At 38.1% G+C, this 21,202-nt stretch overlaps 1 protein-coding gene across 1 annotated transcript in view; it reads right to left on the bottom strand.

Annotated features, from left to right (window-relative positions):
* The window catches only part of NLN (neurolysin), a 225,002-nt gene that overhangs the window by 59,411 nt on the left and 144,389 nt on the right, over window positions 1–21,202 (bottom strand). Inside the window, exons 4-9 of the mRNA XM_007952864.2 lie at window positions 15,181–15,288; window positions 11,777–11,879; window positions 11,004–11,164; window positions 7,847–7,982; window positions 5,338–5,704; window positions 296–497 (exon numbers count right to left, since the gene is read on the bottom strand). Of these exons, the coding sequence (XP_007951055.1) occupies window positions 296–497; window positions 5,338–5,704; window positions 7,847–7,982; window positions 11,004–11,164; window positions 11,777–11,879; window positions 15,181–15,288 (1,077 nt within the window). The remainder of the gene's footprint in view (window positions 1–295; window positions 498–5,337; window positions 5,705–7,846; window positions 7,983–11,003; window positions 11,165–11,776; window positions 11,880–15,180; window positions 15,289–21,202) is intronic.

The raw sequence follows: 21,202 nt of genomic DNA, 5'->3' as shown, positions 1-21,202 counted from the left end.
AAAAAAAAAAAAAAGTAGGCAGGAAAAAAGTCAGGTAAAGCAAGAGGAAATTCATAGGCTTACCACAAAAATAGGAGCTCTGGGGCCACAGCGCCTAAGTCATTTGACTGCTAACCAGAAGGCTGGTAGTTCAAAGCCACCAGCCACTCCTTGGAAGGAAGGATGGTCAATTTATTTCTGTAGTGATTACCACCTCAGAAACCCAAGGAGGGGTTGTGATGAGTCAGATCTGATTTGACGGCAGTGGGTGTGTTGTTATTGTGTTACCACAAAAATAAAAAAATAAATCACTCACCTGTGCGCAAATCTGATGCATGACATGGCCAAACTCATGGAAGTAAGTCCTCACCTCATCATGCCTCAGGAGAGAGGGACGACCTGCTACTGGCTGTGGGAAGTTCACCACAAGGGCAGCCACAGACATCATTCGACTCCCATCAGGGAGAAGGCAGCCAGGCTGAAGACCAAAGCAGGCTGCGTGGTTGTATTTTCCTTCCCTAGGAATCAGAAACATATGGCAGGGAGATGTGAAAACTCTTCTCTAACAACAACAATGGCATGGCCTCGCTCAGTCGCCAAGCCATATTAGATACCAAGAGATGCTTAACAAATTTCATTCATCTTCCGGAAAACAGGTCAGTGTTTGTTAAAATGGAAAAAGTAAAACTAAACAAAGAAACAACAAAAACCACCATCACTTCCCTTGAGTTATAGCTCCAAGGTTTCTTTTGTTGGAAAATCTTAATGTGAAAATTAAGAATGCAGATCACACTTAGTGTGCAGCTGAGTAGCCAATTTGTTTTAACATGCTCCTGCTTTCTTCTTCAAAGATGGGATCAATTCAGTTTTCAACACTATATAATGAAGCAAATTTGGAATGAAAGATACAGTTTGTTTCATCAGGTAATTTTTTCTTTAAATTAAAATTGATGAAAAAAATAAAATACACCTTAATTCCAGACAACAAGGGTTTTTCTTTTATTTAAAGAGGGAAGAATCTTCACATACATTTAAATGAATTCCTTTACAAATCAGATGGACTTTTTTAGAAAGAGAATCCTTTTAGGTAGTCTGAAAAACCATAAACTGGACTATGAAGTCTTATATTCTGGAGCAATGTGTTACCAGTGATGGTTTCTTCAAAAGCTATAGGTAATAAGACTTCATTCTTGGAATAGGTTTACTTTTTTTCTTTTTTTGTGGGCTCATTTGGGTTTGGGGCCCATTTTTGAGTTTACCTTAGTCTTACTTTTTTTCTGAACTATTTTTCTTGATGACTCTAATGACTCTGCCTTTTTTTTTTTCCTGCTGATGCTATTCAATTTAAAAACAAATCAGTCTTTTTCTAGTTTCCTATTGAGATGTATAAAACTGGAAAGAGTAATGGTCCTCCCCTTACAGCAACAAAAACAGCAGCAGCAGCAACAACTACCCCAAAAGCATGGTGTATCATCTACAAATACAACTTTTCTTAAACCCATCAAACAGCTGAGGTTGAAGGGTAATCAAATAACCCACACTCTAAAATAAGTACCTCCCGAGAGAGAAAGAGGAAGCAAGTACTTCCTTACCTGGGGCAGATACTGCACAACACCAATAAGAGGAATTTTTAATATATTACTATAGGTTAACAGTTACTCAACTGTTAAATTACAAATAATCTGTTAGTTAAATTACTAATAACTATTTTGGAAATGAATAGAGGATATAGGTATATAACATGTTGTTGTTGTTGTTATGTGCCATTGAGTCAGCCCCAACTTATAGCGACCCCTCCTTGGGTTTCCGAGGCAGTATCATTACGGAAGTAGATTGCCCCATCTTCCTTCCAAGGAGTGGCTGGTGGGTTTTAACCACCAGCCTTCTGGTTAGCAGTCAAGTGCCTTAGGCACTATGCTACCAGAGTTCCCTGGTATATAACATAGTGAATATAATTAATGTCACTGAATTGTACCATAATAAAATATGATAGCAGGGAAAACAGATAAGGGGGTGGGTGTAGATAAGGGAAATTTACAACCATTTTCATCTCCACATACCTCAACGAGTGCACACAAAAAGACTGGGACAGCTGAGAGCCCTGAGGAAGCATATGTTGTGGTGCAGGCCTGGAGAAAGGGTGCAGCTGCTTTGGTAAAGGCATGAAGGGCTACCTAGATTCTTTTAACCTCCCTCTCCTATAGAAAAAAAAAGCTTTAAATTGCTGAGGAAAAAGCAACAAATGCTGTTAGCCTCACACCAATGATGAAAGTCCTGGGCCCAGAACTATAGCTGAGGGTGGAGTGGAGCTGGGTCACTGAATAGGGCCCACAGTGCCTGCTTAAGACTGAGGCTTAATCATGGAACTCTCATCTCCTAAACAGGCTAACAAGCATTGAGTAACACATTTACAGCAGCCTACTGCTGGGAGAGGAATAAAAGCTTCAATAGAGACTCATTGTAAGTCATAGCACAATGGGAACACCTAAAGGAGAGAAAGGAAAGACACTGAGAAAAATTCCCAGGCAAACTAACTCTCATCCTAAATACAATATAACGATACTTGTGGTACACTGAGGAAAATGCTAAGAAAATCCTAAACCTAGTTCAAATACTAAATAGAGTCAAACTCCTCTAAAGACTTTAAAGACCTAGCAGAAGTAAAGTTGTCCTCATTTTTAGGCACAATAAACAATTTGCTTTAGTCTTTACAGTTCTATACAAGTTGTCTGGATTTCAAAGAAAATTGTGACTCATACAAAGATGCAAGAAAAAAGAATACACTGTCAAGAGGCAAAGCAAACAACAGAACAAGACTCAGACATGACAAGATGTCTAAGCTATCGGACAGAATATTTAAAATAACTATGAATATTAGGTTTAAGAATCTAATGAAAAAACGTAGACACAATGCATGGTTAGATGAATGCATAAAGTAGGAAACTATAATAATCAAATGGAAATGCTATAAGTGAAATCCACAGTTAAACAGATGAAGAGTGCTTTAAACAGGATCATTACTAGACATGACATAGCCAAGGAAAGCATCAGTGAACCTAAGGATAGGCTAATAGAAATTACCCTAACTAAATACAAAGTTACAACAGAGAGTTAAAAAGAAGAGAGCATCTAGGTTTGTGGGACAATATCAAATTAAGTATCATACGTGCAACTGGAATCTCAGAGGAAGAGGGACAAAAGAAATATTTGAAGAAATAACAGCTGAGAATTTTCCAAAATTAATGAGATGTCAAACCAAGAATTTCAGAGAACATCAGTAAAGATAAATATAAACAAACAAGAGAACCTATACACTTAAATATACTGAAACTGCTAAAACCAAAGGCAAGTAGAAAATTCTGAAGGTAGCTAGAGGAAAAGAACGCATTACTGATGGATGGGGAAAACAATTATAGCCAACTTGTTGTCAGAGACTACGCAGATCAGAAGAAAAAGGAGTGATAATCTTTAAAACACTGGAAGAAAAACCCTGTGAACCCAGAATTCTAAAAACAGAAAAATACCTTTCAAAAAAGAAAGAAAAATAAAGACTTTCTCAGACAAACAAAGCTTAGAGAATATATTGCTTACAGACTTGCATTAAGATATTTTAAAGAAAAGTCTTCAGGGAGAAGGAATATATCAGTCTGAACCTTGGATTTATACAAAGAAACGTAGAGTGCTGAAAATGTAATAAATGAAGTTAAATGTAAAATTAGGAGCTCTGGTGGCATACTGCCTAAGGCATTTGACTGCTAACTAGAAGGCTGGTGGTTCAAACCCACCAGCCACTCCTTGAAAGGAAGAAGATTGGGCAAACTACTTCTGTAGTGAGATCACCTCAGAAACCCAAGGAGGGGTCTCTTAAGAGTGCTGAAAATGTAATAAATGAAGTTAAATGTAAAATTATTTTTTATTGCTCCAAATAGTAAACATTTAAAGCAGTAATATTAAGAATTCATTGGGTGTTTATGTTGTGTTGTTATGTGCTGTCAAGAAGGACCTGACTCATACTGACTCCTCCTTGGTTTCCGAGGCAGTATCACTACGGAAGTAGATTGCCCAACCTTCCTTCCGAGGAGTGGTTGGGGTGTTTGAACCACCAGAATTTTTGTTAGCAGTCAAGTGCCGTAGGCACTGTAAAAGTAAAATATAGGCAAACAACAGCACAGATGATGAGAGGGAGAAATTAGGAATATACTGTTTTAAGTTCCTATGCTACCTGTTTATTGGTATAACATTTGAAGACAGACCCTGAACAATACAAGCGGTATGTTTCAACCCTGGGAAATCATTAAAATTTTAAAAAGAGGTATAAATAACACATTAATAGTGAAGAAAAAAATGAAATCTTAAAAGAAAAACCTCAATCCTACCATATCATGCTGCCTTACAGCAAGACTGAGGGGATTGGTAATAAATTTAAGAGGTAGCGTAGTGCCTAAGGCACTTGACTGCTAACCAGAAGGCTGGTGGTTCAAACCCACCAGCCACTCCTCAGAAGGAAGGTTGGGCAATCTACTTCTATAGTGATACTGCCTTGGAAACCCAAGGAGGGGTTGCTATGAGTCGGGTCCGACTCGATGGCATATAACAACAACAATAGCAGACAAATAACCATATTTTTACACAAATAACATGTGTCATCTACTTGTATTTGCCAGTTGTTTCCTCCTGCATTTTTGTAACTGCTAAAAAATTTGGCATAGCAGAACCTATGAAGATACCTCCCAGGGGGAGGGAACACCTGGCAAACAAATGCAGAAGGTGTATATTATTTGTGTAAAAATACAGTACTAAATAGTAAATTTTTTCTAGGGGGGGCCAACAATTTTAAGTAAATGCAGTGCACACATTAGATGCAACCCTATGTATGTCAGAGTAAAATTGTGCTTCATAGGGTTTTCAGTGGCTGATTTTCCTGATGTACATAGCCAGATCCTTCTTCTGAGGTATCTCTGGACAGACGCAAACTGCCAACCTTTTGGTTAACAGTCGAATGCATTAACTGTTTGCACCACCCAGGATCTCCATGATGACAGTAACTAACTAATTAAGCAAATGCTATGTGCTGGGCACTCTTCTAAATGCTTTTTATGGAATTAATTAATTTAATCCTCACAGCAACCTGATTAAGTAGACATTATTAGTGTTACCATTTTACACAACCTGTAATATAGAGGAAGAAAAAACTAAGGTAAATAAAAATTAAGTAACTTTCCTAGTATGCGATGAGAGACATTCTAGCTTCAGGCCCTACATTTTTAACCCCTATCTTGAGAACTATAGAAGAGAAGAATCTTAAACTGGGAGTAGCTGAATCCCTAAGGTCCCTTCCAACAATGTGATCCTCAGTACCTTGGATAGAGGTCCAAGTAGAACTGTCCCAACACTTCTCCTGTAGCTTTATCCTTCACAGTGTAAAGCGTGACACTTTTATTCCAAACATGAGCATCTGCCACTTGCTCAAATGAAAGTCCCAACAACTCCTGGTAGATGTGCAACAAGCCTTCTGTGACCACGTCAATTGGGAAGTATTCCTTGAGGATTTCTTGGTCTAGAGAGTACTTGAGTTCCTCCGTCTGAGTCATGTAGTAATGTAGATCCCAGGCATTGATTTTCCCATCGTATTCAAAACCTTTCTCTTCACATTCCTTTTTCTTCAAACTCAAAATAAACTCTCGCTCTGCCTCACCCAAGGGTTTTAATTTCTGGCTTAAATCATCTGCGAGGGGAGTGGGAAAAGTTAGTGATTCATTGCTCTTGGGAGCAAGCAGTATTTTATCATGGGGCCCCTTCTTTGCAGTACTCAATAAAGGCAAATAGGAATGCAGGCAGGAAGGATGGGAAAAAGAAGGATACAGGGAAGAAAGGAGAGAAGGATGGAGGGAGGAAAGCTCTGTTATAGCAGCACTGCATTTTCCTTCAGGGTGATTTATTTTATGGTACAACCTCTCTTTTTTCCTTTTTATACCAACAAAAGCAGGCCATGACTTCTTCACATCATCAACAAAACTGAAGTTTATCACAGAGAATTGTGACTCAAGAATGTTGTGATTCAGAGAAACTAAAGTCATACACATGATTATTTCTCAAAGAGCCAGGGGAACAAAGAGACGTAGCCTGTGGTCAGTATTGTGTAAAAATTACTCAATGCATTTGACAGTCATGGGTTTAATTTGCCACGTCCCTGTTCCTGTCTCGAAGATATATTTGGACACACTTTTTAGATGGAGAAACTTCTGATAGTAGAATTTACATACTGTGGCCAATTTTGTGACTGTTTCACTGCATGGGTAAGGTCTTACTAGTATTTACTCTTCACAACTTGTGAGATATGTGAGATAAAAATGTGTTTGGCTCTGTAGGGACAGGGCAGTTTAGGAGGCAAACCCAGTGTGAGATAGAGGCAGAAGCCTGAGGAATGTTATGAACAGAAAGGAGAAAGCTTATGGAAGATATAAACAGAGACAATTCTGATTGGACCTGTGAGAGAATATGTGAATACAGGTAGTAAGAGGACAACTCTGATGGGAATATGTCAATTTTAAATTAGAAGGGATACTACTTTAACGAAATTAAGTCAACTAGGTGGTTACTGAGGAAAAAATTAGTATATGTAGTTATATGAAAGGAAACAGTCTCACCAAACTTGTTAACAATGTGTGCCACTTTTTTTGCATAAAATGCATCAGACTGTATGACAGTTACTGGTTCACTTCTCTGTTGTTCTCACTCACTGCAAGATTTGTAAAATTCATCGAGAAAATGAAACATACTTTCTTCCTTTCTGTAGTTCTACCATTTAGCACACTGCATAATACAAGGTAGTTATCCCATAAATTTCTTATGAATAATAAATGAATTATACAACAGTAAATACAGCTAACATTTATGGAACACCTGCCGTATGTCAAATACTGTGTCCACATATATATTAAAAAGTTAATATATGGTCATTGGAGACACAGTAGATTCAATTTTGGGCTGAAGGATTATTTCAACACATTATTAATTACCCCTAACATAATTAATGAAAGGATATCAAGGTTAAATGAATATCAAAGTAATAAATTACATAATTTGATTAGCTGTTGAAAGTGAATAAAGTTTGAAAGATGTCAATGAGGAAAATAAAATACTGTACTTTGGGCAACTTTGATTAGAACTGATTATTACTAAACTTCCCATCTTTATCATGGCTAAATTATTCAACCACTCTCACTAAGATGGAGAGTGACCACTAGAACCATGACACTCAGAGTGAGAAGGGGATAGGGAAGGTAATAGAGCATCAGTGATTAAATGCCAGGGACATAAGAATCATGGTTTTTTAAAAGATGAATGTAAAAATTATCTTAAATGAATGTGAATATAGTGATTAAATCTTAGTTTTGATGTATATCAATCAATATTACTTTCATATAGTGACAAGGGGTTTCTGGAGTAGAAAACATTCATTTTTTTGTTTATATGTTCCCATTTGTCAGTTTATTTCATACAAACTCATAAGTAGCCATGCTATTACTGTTAAACACATGGTAGCAGTGAAAAAAACCTTGCCATCTTGTTAGGGATTAGCATAACAATACCAAATAAGATACAACACGGAATCACGGAATAACGCAAGGTCTGTGATAATAATATAAACAATGAATAATTCCTAGAATCAAGCACTGTCTCTAGCATACACTAGGTCATCGCTAAAATTCTATTGAATGAAAAATAGGATTCTGTTAGAATCCTATTCTAACAGGCATATTAGATTCTGAGCCCCTCTGTCCAACTGCTATGACACAGTAAAATAGTCATAGGAAAAAAAATAGGACCCCACACAACCAATTTTTCAGAAAAAGAAAGAACTTACCTAGAAAGGCTGTTACACGGCTTGTGCTCTTTGCAGTATTAATTTCAAGTACAAAGTCAGCATGTGTGCTATAGCCAAGTAGTTTGGCTACTTTGGCCCGCAGCGGAAGCAGATGCCGCAGAATTACGGTGTTTTCCTAGGAATAAACACCACCACCACCACAGTAAATAACTGACTGGGGTCCAAAGCACTGAAAACAGACTAATTACAGGTTGGTAAAAATTTTCAAATATTTTTAGATCATCTCAACTTCTACTACATTATTCCATATCAGTGTTATATACTATCAGGAATTTAAGGAGGGCGGTGGGAATGGGGTTAACTCCATTGAAAAGCAATTGATCGCTAGAAAAAAAATTCGTTTCCTTCTTAGAAGCCTTTTTCTCCCCTAGAGAGAGAATATCAACAACTGCAATCTCATCTCAAAAACAGAATTCATAATATCAAAACAAACCTTTCTTACGAGCTCTGTTGGCACAGTGGTTAAGGCATTCAGCTGCTAACCAAAAGATTGGTGGTTTGAACCCCTGGCTGCTGTGTGTGACAACAAAGAGGCAGTCTGCATCCATAATAAAGATTTACAGCCTTGGAAGCCCTATGGGGCAGTTCTACTCTATTCTAAAGGGTTGCCATGAGTTGGAATCAACTTGATGGCAGTGGATTTCGTTTTTCATTTTTAAGCATTTATTTGTGGGTGCCAAGAATACAAACTAAATTTTAACTAAGCTGATAAATATTCTTTTTGGTCCCGAAATTTTATTTATTTTGTTGTTGTTGAGAATATGCGCAGCAAAACATACACCAGTCCTACAATTTCTACATGTACAATTTAGTGACATTATTTCGTTCTTTGAGTTGTGTAATCACTCTCACCCTCCTTTTCTGAATTTACTCCCTCATTAACATCAACTCACTGCCCCCTAAGGTTCCTATCTAATCTTTCAAGTTGCTTTTGTCAATACAGATCTTAAAAGAGCATAATGCTCAAAGCAGATCTTTTTTAACTAGTGTTGTGATTACCTAGTGCTGCTCTGACAGGAATATACCACAAACGGAATGGCTTGAACAAACAGGAGTTTATTCTCTTACAACTTTGGAGGCTTTAAGTTCGAGTTCAAAGTGCCAGGCTCTAGGGGCTGGGTGAAAGCCCCTCAACCTTGGGGTTCAGCTCTGCCTCCTGCTCCCGGGCACTGAAGCTGGAGGCTTTTCTTCACTCAGACAGCTGCTGGCTGCTGAGGCTGAGAAGCCCAAGATTGACAAGTAAAAAGACACAGTCCAATGTTACCAAACAACATGGTAGGCCACTAATTCAAGTCCAGATGAAGTCCCAAGACCAGCAGGGCATGGCAGGCTACTGAACAACGACCTGGCTACATGTAGGGTTCAAGCATGACAAAAGGCTAGAGACCATTCCCACAGCTGTTTCTCATATACAGGAAGTAGACCACATCCCTAAAGCAGCTGCTCCAACAGATTCCACCATGGAGTTAATTACCAATCTCACCATGGGAATAACTACATCCAGCTGCCCAGCCACTCAACATGTCCCAGCCAAGTTGACACACAAACTTCACCACCACAACTAGTTAGGTGAATCTATTGTTCAGTTTTGAGATGATTTCAGGGGATACTTTTGGTTTAAAGATTAACTCAAGGCAATAGTTTCAGGAGTTCATCCACCCTCCATGGCTCCAGAAAGTCTTGAGTCTTTGAGAATTTGAAATTCTGTTCTATATTTTTCTGCTTTTGATCAGGATTCTACTATGGAATCTTTGATAAAAATGTTTAGTAATGGTAGCTGGGCACCATACAAGTCTTCTGTTCTCATACAAAGGAGGCAGTTGGTCACGGAGGCAATTAGCCACACATTCCGTATCTTTTTCCTATTCCTGACTCTCTCTCTTCCTCTGTTACTTTTAGTGCATAGAGACCAAGCAGCCTTGGATAGCTGCTGGCAAGGTTTTATGACTCAGGCATTATACAATGAAATAGGAGGTAGAACAGAAGTACTAGGCATGTTATTAGGCCAATTAACTGGGATGTCCCTTGAAACCATGACACTAAACCTCCAAACCAAGGAACCAAATTCCATGAAGTGTTTAGTACATAGTGGCCTCAGCAGCTACTCTTTTTTTTTTCTCTGTCATTGTTATAAATATATGTATCACACAACTTTTGCAATTATTCAACTTTTTACAGGTACACAATTTATTGATGGCAATTACAATAATCACCTGTGCAACCCTACCCTTAATCAATGCAATTTTTTCATCATTGTTACCACCCCTGCCCTTGGTAACCACTATAAACTTTGGTCTCTATACACTTGCCTTTTCTGGTCTTTTTATATAAGTGAGGTCATACAACATTTATCCTTTTGTGATTGGTTTATTTTGCTCAACATAATGTCTTCAAGCTCCATACATATTGTAGCATGCATTAAGTAGTATTTCTCCTACTGGCTGCGTAGTATTCCATTGTATATATGCATGTACCACATTTTGTTTATCCATTCATCTGTTGAAGTCCATCTGTTTCTACTTTTTGCCTATTTTGAATAATGATGCAATGAACATTGGTGCACAAGTGTCTTTTTGAGTCTCTGCTTTCAAGTCTTTTGAGTATATACCAATGAGTGGAATTGAATAAATATTTCTTAGGTAAAAAGAAAGTAATGATTATACTTGCTACAAGGACCCCTGCTGGTGTAGTGGGTAAGCACTCACCTGCTAACGGAAAGGTTGGAGGTTTGAACCCACCAGCAGCTTGGGAGAAAGATGTGGCAGCCTGCTTCTGTAAATATTACAGTCTTGGAAACCTGATTGTACAGTTTTACTCTGTCCTGTTGGGTCACTATGAGTTAGAAGGGAGAGATGTCTCACTGGTCCTGGCCTTTTGGCTTGGGAGAAAAAAAAACTAATTTACCCATTTCACTTTTGTTAGAACAGCTTAGCCTTGAGTCTTAACATTAGACCAAACTAAGCAAGGTTCCAATGGCCAAGGAAAAGGCTAAAAATCTTGTAGGTTGGAGGAATTAGGAAGCAAATGCAAACTAAAGCACGAATATCTGTCTCTGAACTGACTTCAATATAAGTAAACAAAGCAAACCTTTGTCTCAAAATCCTCCATAAGAACAGAAGACAAACATTTATAGTACCTCTTTGCACCGTGTATTAAAAGCCATTTCCATCTTCCTTCTGGTCTCAGAGACACAGCACTTCTTCATGACAGGAAAATAGTGTGGATATTTTAAGGTGATTTTATATTTGTCATCATCTGTCTTTTCTAAACTGTCAATGAAATCATCAGGAAGAGCACCTGCAAAATATCATTTGGAAAATGCATAAAGTTTTCCACTCATTATTGGTTTATTTGGCATTGGCATGGTGCCTTGAAATAGTTTTAGGAATTTTATGGAGTAACTGAAATTCAAGTAAAATAATGACAATCCTTATAGTATCTTTTTAACGTTGTTGGTGAGTAGAGGCCAGGTGGTTTAGGAGATGGTAAATCAAAATATGAATAACCTTCAGTATACTTGTGCAGATGGCACTTTGATGAAGAATGGGCAAAGTAAGCCAAAAAATACCCAGAACAGGTTGGATGAGACTAGCTTAAGTAGAAACACTGTAAGGCAGAAAAAAATGTCAAGGCACCGAAGGCTGTTAAATACCAGTATATGTTACCATAAAGATTATGAAATCATCTCTGGTCTGTCTCTAGAAACAGAGCATACTCTTACTAGCCTAAAACTTAGGATTGGCTTGGTTGTCTATTTAATAGAAGGAATAATGGGGTTAGGTACTGAACGATTTTTTTTTTTTTTAAACAGGATTCTTTGATTTAGGTTTGGTTATCTGGAAATGAGGCAAGTGGGAGGGGATATTATTTACCTAAATTACATCACTTAGTATAGAAATAAAATTTTACCAAGTTCTGCCTTGGAAAATACAAGGAAGGTATCATCCTCATTGAGGTTTTTGTTAAAGTCAATACATAGCTCACTCATTCTTTTCTTCATTGCTTTGATTTCCTGAAACAAAGATAAAAACGCAGGACATTTCATGGTAAAACTGAACTGATTTTTATTATCACTATTCAAGTAAATTTCACTTTTATATCAAGATTGGGTTCTGTACCCAATCCTTTGGAAGTACTTTCTTAGAGATGTGCTTGATAAAACAGCTTTCTGTAGTCTTCTATATCATATACATGTGTATTTATACATAATACCCATGGAAAGGCAATTCTGATGCTGTTTTAAAGTTTGAACAAACTAGATAAATTTAGAAGGTATAATGAAAAGAGTACCTGGCACATAGTAGACACACAATAAATAAATGCTGAGTGACTGAGTAAATATACTAGCTCATTACCAATTAGCATACTTTGAATTCAAAATTCTAAATTGGTAATCATTTTTTAGTTCTGAGGTAAATCAAGAGATAAGAAATCAAGTAATTAATTCTGTGGTTGCTTTGGAGAAAAGGTTAGGTCTCAGTTTAATAGACTTAGTAAACAAAGGTGATTTATACACCTTAATATTCACGTTAGGACTTATATAAATCATTTGGCTGCTAATCAAAAGGTTGGCAGTTTGAACTCACCAGCCGCTCTGTGGGAGAAAGATGAGGCAATCTGTTTTTGTAAAGATTTATAGCCTTGGAAACCCTATGGGGTAGTTCTACTCTGTGCAATAGGGTTGCTCTGAGTTGAAATCAAGTAGATGGCAGGCTTTTTTTGTTTTGTTTTTAACATTCATGTAAAAAGTATTAGGTGGGAAAGCAAAGGAAGCAATAAGAAGGAAATCACATGGATAAAAATTAACTTCTCCCACTGCTCTACCAACAAAAATGAAGTTTACTAAACTACTAGTTCTCAAAGTGTGGCCCTGAGTAAAAGTGTCAGCATCACCTAGGAAATTAGAAATTCAAATTCTTGAGTCTTAACATTAGACCTATTGAATCACAAATTCTAAGAAGTAAGGAGCCTAGTAATCAGAATTGTAATAAGCCCTCAGGTAACTCTGATGCACTCTCAAGTTTGAAACCATTAAGTTAACATATATATACTGTTTAGTGTGGTTTTCAGAAGGAGCTCTGGTGGCATAGTATCTAAGGTATTTAACTGCCAACCAGAAGGCTGGAGGTTAAAACCCACCAGCCACTCCTCAGAAGGAAGATTGGGCAATCTACTTCTGTAGAGATACCTCCTCGGAAACCTAAGAAGGGGTCACTATGAGTTGAGACACTCTACTTGTTTTCCTAACACCTCTGCTGCCTCTCTTTCACTGTACATCAGCCATGTCATTTGGGTGGAATATGATTCCATAAGCTGTGTACCTCAGTTAGGTCATCACATCCTCCTTGATTTAGTAACTGGCTCAGATAACCCAGGCCTGACATTCTTCTGACTAAAGGATTCCTGATTATGTGTCTAATGTAACTAATCTGGGTCTTTAAGACATAAAGGGGAGATCTGATGGCAATTTCTCTATGTCCTTCTGGATGGTGGGGTTTTTTGGTCTGCAGCTGTTCCGGTTACCTAGGGCTGCTCTGATGAGAAATATACCAGAAATGGGATGGCCTTAACAAGCAGGGGTTTATTCTTACAATTTGGAGGCTTTAAGTCCAAGTTCAAAGTGCCAGGCTCTAGGGGTTGGGTGAAAGCCCCTCAACCTTGGGGTCCAGTTCTGCCTCCTGCTCCCAGCCCACTGGAGCTAGAGGTGTTTCTTCACTCAGACAGCTGCTGGCTGCTGAGGCTGAGAAGCCCCAAGATTGACAAGTAAAAAGGCACAGTCCCGATGTTACCAAATCACACGGCAGCTATTAACTTAAGTCCACTGAAAGTCCCAAGGTTGGCAGAGCATAGCAGGCTGCTGAGCAATGACACGGCTACATGCAGGGTCCAAGTGTGCCACAGGCTAGAGACCATTCCCAAGGCTTCTCAATATACATAGGAAGCAGATCCCATTCCAAAGGCTGCTTGTGGTAGATCCCACCATGGAGCTGATTACCAGTCTCATCATGGAGAGTAACTACCACCAGCTGCCCAGCTACTCAACCAGGCCCAGCCTAGTTGACACACAAACATAACTACCACAGCAGCCATTCTAGTAATGAGTGGAAGTCAGCTTCTGAATAACACTGATATTAAAGAAGACTGAGTAGAAAGCCAGGAAAATCAGGTTTATGATGACACCAAATATATGGGTCAAATTAATCACAAAGCTCACCTACCTCTGTACCCTTCCAATCCAATTATTGAAGCAAATACATTTCTTCTGTTATATAAATTAATTTAAACTGGGTTTTGTTAGCTACAACTAAACACATCTTAACTAATACAGTTCTCATGCATCAAACAGAATAGAGGATTGACAATGGTGGGAAAAGGTCAGATAAGCAAGATTAGTCACATTCCTTCTCTAACTAGGATGAATAGGATAGAAGGCGTACAAAGGGCATTTAGGTGGGAGAAAGATGACCATATCCCAGTGGTGCCTTCAGTTATATCTATCATTCTTATATCAATTAGTTTGGATTTCTTTCAAATTTATTTCCAGTTCTGCTGGATAGAAGAATGACCTGGAAATAAATCAAGGGTTATATTTCCCGCCAAAGAAAAATGAGGTCAATTGTGCAGCTGAAAAAAAAAAAAAAATAGTGCAGCTGAGTTTATTTCTAAAACTGAAAGATAGGACTGGCACATACAAAAGATAAAGTTTGAGCAACACTTTTCAAGAGCTTCTCTCTCTTTCTTAAGGGCATATAGTAATGTAGGATGTTCCACTCCAAAGTTATGGTTGAAAAATACTACAAGAACAAGGATTTCTTATTATCAGTGCACTGTCTCTGTATGACCAGGGGAGAATACAAATCAACTATTAAGACCTGGAAGTAGTTCTTAAAGAATGTGAAATAGAGAGGGTGAATATGCTCAACACACATGAAAAAAAATAAAACTTCTATAGGATTAAATAACATTTAAGTATCAGTTATTTGTCAATCACCATGAAGTTAACAGAAGTTGTAGAATTTAAGCCACTGAATATCAAATACATTATAAACGGATTTGTATTAAGGATCATTTCATTATAATGCATCTATGGAGCTTTGCTGGCCTAGTGGTTAACCACGCTAACCAAAAAGTCTGTGGTTCAAACACACCATCACTCCATGGGAGAAAGATGAGGCAGTCTGCTTTCGTAAAGATTTATAGCCTTGGAAACTGTATGGAGCAGTTCTTCTCTGTCCTAAAGGGTCACTACAAGTTGGAATTGACTCAATGGTTATTCACATTTTTCCCAATAAGAAAAGGAAAGATAAACTCACATTCTGGACTTGTTCTGGAAGATGGAGCCCATTCCTTTTGCCCATTTTAATGGACTTTTCCAAGTATCGTCTGGCTTCAGGCTTTATCTTCCCCAAATCACAGGTTTCCTGAAATTAAGAAGCATGAAAACCATTTCTGTTGCAACAGTGCATGAGTAAATTATAAACCATGAGGCCAAAGTAAGTTTACTCATCCTCTGTGCTGGGCTATGAAGTGCACAGGTGATTATGAGGCAGGCCCTTTTGAAGACCTAATTTCATTGCTGTTTGGCTTTAATGTGCTTTCGCTCATTTAAAACGGGGACAAAAATGCTAGCTAGCCAGAATTTCTTTCTGTTGCATCAGAATCAAGAGTGCCTGTACCACTTGAAAGCATGATAATAAAAGCATTTGCATAATCTCTTTCTGAGCATTCTCTATGACTCAGTGATCTTTTTCATAAAACATATTCTTTATCACAAATCATATGGATTTAATTTTCTATCATTCCCCAAAGTAGTTCCACTTGAAAAGCAGGAATAGAAATAGTAGGCAAATTCTATACAAATGGAGAGTAAGATTCTTGCCAACATAACAAACAAGGACATCTGGATAAAACTCCAGAAAAAGATTTCCAACACTTCACAAATGCTATACTGTCACTTGGCAAGAAAGATGAAGGGACTACCAAGTAGCATATAAACAAGTATCTGGGGAATATGAGTCAACACTTAACAAAGAGGAGGAAAGCTGGACAGTGAATGTGAATCTGCACGCAGCAACACAACACTCATTCAAAAGAATGGAGGGCACTGGAGGAGAATGGAAAATTCTCCAGCCACAGCAAGGGAGTAAGAATGCCAGATTTTTCTCCAAAAGAGGTGGCAGAATATACATGACATATCTGAACGGCCATTCATGTTCCCTAGGAGGAAATGGAATCCAGACAGATACAGCAGGTGTACTGCATTCAGTTTGGCTGAGAGCCAAACTTCCAGATGTCTGTCTCTGGAGCCTTAAAAACCTCCCAGATGCATCTGGGCTATCTATCCCTAAGCTTCATATTTTATCAACCAGTAAGTCTTCTGAAGGTCAGGGACTGTGTTCAGCTTTAGAGCCTGCATTTTAGATCACTGGTGCTAGGTCTTTTTTTTTTGTTGTTGTTGTTTTAATAATTTATTTTTGTTGTTCTTGTTGAGAATATACACAGAACATATACAAATTTAACAATTTCTATAATTGTGTGATTCAGTGACATTGATTACATTCTTTGAGGTGAGCAACTATTCTCACATCTCTTTTCCAGTTGTTCCTCCCTTATTTAACATAAATTCACTGCCCCCTAAGGTTCCTACCTAATCTTTCTCTTTGGTATTGTCAATTTGATCCCATACAGATTGATCTTAAAAGACCACGATGCTCAAGGCAGACATCTTTACCACTGTTTAGTTTTAAGAAGACTTCAGGGGATATTTTTGGTTTAAGATTTAAAGATTATCTCAAAACAATAGTTTCATTGGTTCATCCAGCCTCCATGGCTCCAGAAAATTTGGATTTCATGAGAATTTCAAATTTTGTTCTGCATTTTCTCCCTTATGATCAGGATTCTTCTGTAGAATCTCTGATCAAAACGCTTAGGAGTGGTAGCTGGGCACCAGCCAGTGTTTCTGGTCTCATGGCAGTAGTTTACGGAGACAATTAGCCATACAGGCTATTCCCTCCTATTCGTGACTCTCCTTTGTTGCTCCAGGAGAACAGAGACAAATAACTGTAACTTTGATGGCCACCTGCAAGCTTTGAAGACCCCAAGCACTATGCAACAAACTAGCAGGTAGAACAGAAGCACTAAACGCATTATTAGGCCAATTAACTGGGATGCCCCATGAAACCATGACCCTAAACCTCCAAACCAAGAAACCAAATCCCATGAGGTGTTTGGTTATATATAAGCAGCTTCGATAGTCAAGTGCCTTAGCTACTATGCTACCAGAGCTCCTGTTGTAAAACTTAGTGATAACAATTACATTACTTGGCTGTACAATCCTAACCTTAATCAAAATGATTTTTCCATCACTGTACACTGAAACTCATTACTCCATAACGAATAACTTCCTCTTTCCCTGCTTTCTCACTAATACACTTTGGTTTCTATACACTTGCTTAATCCTGTCTTTTTATATAAGTAATATCAAACAGTATTTGTCCTTTTATGATTTATTTCACTCAGCATAATGTCTTCAAGCTCTATGCATATTGTAGCATGTATCAAGACTTTATTTCTCTTGCTGGTTGAGTAGTATTCCATTGTATGCACCCCATTTTGTATATCCATTCATCCACTGATGGGCATTTAGGCTCTTTCCATATTTTGGTTATTGTGAACAGATGAGCACTGCTGTACAAGTATCTGAGTCTCTGCTTACAAGTCTTTTGGGTATGTACCTAGGGCTGCAATTCCTGGGTCATACAGAATTCTAGTTTTAGGTTTTTGAGGAACTGCCACATACTGTTTTCCATAACTGCTGTAGCATTTTACATTCCCATCAGCAATGGATAAGGTTCTGATTTCCCTACATCCTCACTAACATTCCTTAGCATTCCTAAACCAAAAACCAAGCCAAACTCACTGCCATGGATTGAGTTGATTCTGACTCATAGCAGCCCCCTTTGGGTTTTTGAGGCAGTAGATCTTTACGGACATAGATTGCCCCATCTTCTTTCCATCGAGTAGCTGGTGGGTCTGAACCACCAACCTTGAGAGTGAAATGATATCTCATTGCACTTTTTTCGAAATAGTTTTTATTTTGTTGTTGGGAATATACACAGCAAAACATAAACCAATTCAACAGTTTCTATAAGCACACTTTAGTGACACTGATTACATTCTTCTAGTTACACAACCATTCTTACCTTCTTTTTCTAAGTTGTTCTTCCCCCATTAACATAAACTCACTGCCTCCTAAGGTTGCTATCTCTATAGATAGTTTTTAAAAGAGCACATTGCTCAAGCCAGACTTTTTTTTTAGTAGTTAAGCTAAACTATTGTTTGGTTTTAAGATGACTTCAGGAGATATTTTTGGTTTAAAGTTTAAAAATTATCTCAGGGCAATAGTTTCAGGGGCTCATCCACCTCCCATGGCTCAATAAAGTCTAGAGTTCATGTTTAAAAAACAGGAAATGTGAGTCTTCCCAATTTGGTCTTCTCTTTCAACAACGCTTTATGTACATGGGGCCTCTTGCCATTCCATAAAAAGTTGAAGGTTGGTTTTTCCATTTCTGTAAAGAAGGCTGTTGGAATTTTGATTAGGATCACATTGAATCTATAGATCACTTTGGTAGTAGTGACTTCTTAACAATATTAAGTCTTCCAATCCATGAACACAGAAAATAATTCCATTTGTTTAAGTCTTCTTTAATTTCCTTTAGCAGTGTTTCATAATTTTCATTGTATAAGTCTTTCACATCCCTGGTTAAATTTACTCCTAGTTATTTTACTCTCTTAGACATTATTGTAAATAGAATTGTATTACTAATTTCCTTTTCAGATTTCTCATTGCTGGTGTACAGTAACCGAATTAATTTTCGTTTGTTGATCTTATACTCTGCAACTTTGCTAAATTCCTCTATTACCTCTAGAAGTTTTCTTGCAGACTCTTTGGAATTTTCTATATATAGGATCATGTGATCCTCAAATAGAGTAATTTTTATTTCTTCTTTTCTAATCTGAATGCTTTTTATTTGTTTTTCTTGTGTTATTGCCCTGGCGAGAACCTGTAATATAATACTGAATAGAAATGGTGAGAGCAGGCACCCTTGTCTTGTTCTTGATTTCAAGGAGAAAGCTCTCAATCTTTCTGTTAAGTACAGTGTTGGCTGTTGGCTTTTCATTTATGCCCTGAATCTTACCAAGGAACCTTTCTTTTATTCCAATATTCTTGATGGTTTTCATCAAGAAAGGATGTTGGATTTTATCCAACGCTTTTTCTGCATCCACAGAAATAATCAGGTGGTTCTTTGTATATGTTCTATTGATGTGGTGAATTAGGCTGATTGATTTTCTAATGTTGAACCATCCCTGCATTCCTGGAATAAATATCACTTTGTTATCGTATATGACTCTTTTAATAGTCTGTGGTGGTGCCAGGTCCTTGCTGCAGTAATTTTATTGTAGTAAGTAACAATATTTCTGTTATTTTAACTGGGATACTATTTAATATGACAAACTGTATTTCACTTTGCCTAGCAATAAGTAATTCTGTGTCACAGAAGTGAAGCACACATCATGCATTACTCACAATTTCCTCTGAGTTTATCCTCAGTGGAAGCAAACAATAGTTAGACTCCTTTTTCCATAATAACCTCCTTTTGCGTCCTTGGAGAATTTGTGAGCTTGCTGGTATGACTGGAGTTAGAACACTCCCTAGCTGTTACTACACATACTAGGATCTCAACAGCAGGTGACTGCACTGGGGAAAAATCCCAGAATGGCCAGGAAGATGACTGGCCTATGGACTGACTCTTTCAGTGGCAGCCTCAGTTCAAATCACAGTGCTCACATGGATGTAATTAACTTGAGCTTGCTCTAGGCCAGCTTTAATAGCGCCAAGAAGTCTATCCTGAGGTGTGGGGCATGGCAACAGAAGTCTCTAGACAGTATAGTGCTGGAAGCTGTAAGACTGGAGAGCATCCAGGCAGTAGCTATGCATAGCAACTGGGAGGAGGGAAGAAGAAGAAAATCCCTGGGGAATAGGGGCTGTCAGGAGCTGGATAAGTTAAGGACCCGGGCAAATAGAAGGAGATCTAGAGGAGAGGGAGTAGGGAATCTATCTAGGAGATCTAGAGCAGCAGGGAAGTAAGCCAAGGCTGAAACCCAGGTATACATCTGCACAGCAGCATAGGCACTTGGGGTCTTAGGGTTCACTTCAGCCACATCTGTCCCTGAGCTTAGGATAGAGACTCATCACAAAGCCCCATAAACTGTTGTAGGCAGAACTCCTACTTTGTGGCTATGTTTGACTAGGACAGGCTTTCCTGCTAGATGGGCCTGAATTTGACAGACCTGTGAGTATCAGGGCTGCTACTTCAGAAAATGTGAAGTATCCTCAGGATAGTAAACTCAAAGCTCACAGTCTAGATTTTGTAAAGCTACTTACTCCCAAATGGTCTAGATTAGGTGAAACTACTTATTCCCCAAATAGGTGATACAAGTACACACAGGTAGAAGGATGTTCTGGGGAAAGTCAGGCCTGAATTCGGTCTAATTAAACATGACTAATTTGTTGCTGTTAGGTGCTGTCGAGGTGCTCCGACTCATAGTACAACAGAATGAAACACTGCCTGGTCGTGTGCCATCCTTACAAGCCTTGTTATGACTAATTATTGTGCCGAAATATTTAACTTACCACAGAGATGACATTTCTCAAAATCCTGACTGAATTATAACCAGGAACCTCTGCCAGTTAGACTTTAAGGTCTTAATAGGAGCAATACAGTTCTAAAATGTGCTTCTAAATTATATTCCTGTTCCAGAGCTGATCATAATAATATTCTTCCTCATAAACTCCAGGCATAGCCAAAGTTATTGCCCAAGGTTTTCTAAGATGGAATTAGCCAACACTTCTAGACTGTTTCACTGAAGCTGCACCTTCCTTCTTGAACAAGAATTTCTCCCCTTAAATATGAAGCAGATTTCAGGCTTCTTAGGGGGAAGTTTCTCCTCTTTAGAGAGAACCAGAAGTTCTTTGAAGCAGTGTTTGAACTTATATAATCTGACAGTGGGAGGCCTATCTAATCTCTGCCATGACGTGTTTTGTTTCCTCCATACTTCCTCTTGTAACAAAAAGCTTCCATATAAATGTGTACACACACACTTACATGTATGTTTATATATTCAATTTGCACATAAGAAAACTGAGGTTAAAAGATCTGTACCTCACACCGCACACAAAAACGAACTCCAGATGGATCAAAGACTTAAATGTGAAACCTAGAACTATACAGTTTCTCATGGAAAATTTAGGGTCAAACTTAAGGGCCCTAATAT

Source organism: Orycteropus afer, unplaced genomic scaffold (genome assembly GCF_000298275.1).
Source record: "Orycteropus afer afer isolate SDZICR_OR568_19922 unplaced genomic scaffold, OryAfe1.0 scaffold00362, whole genome shotgun sequence".
NCBI classification, from domain to species: Eukaryota; Metazoa; Chordata; class Mammalia; order Tubulidentata; family Orycteropodidae; genus Orycteropus; species Orycteropus afer.
Note: the sequence above shows the minus strand (reverse complement) of the source record. Positions and strands in the feature narration are given on the sequence as shown.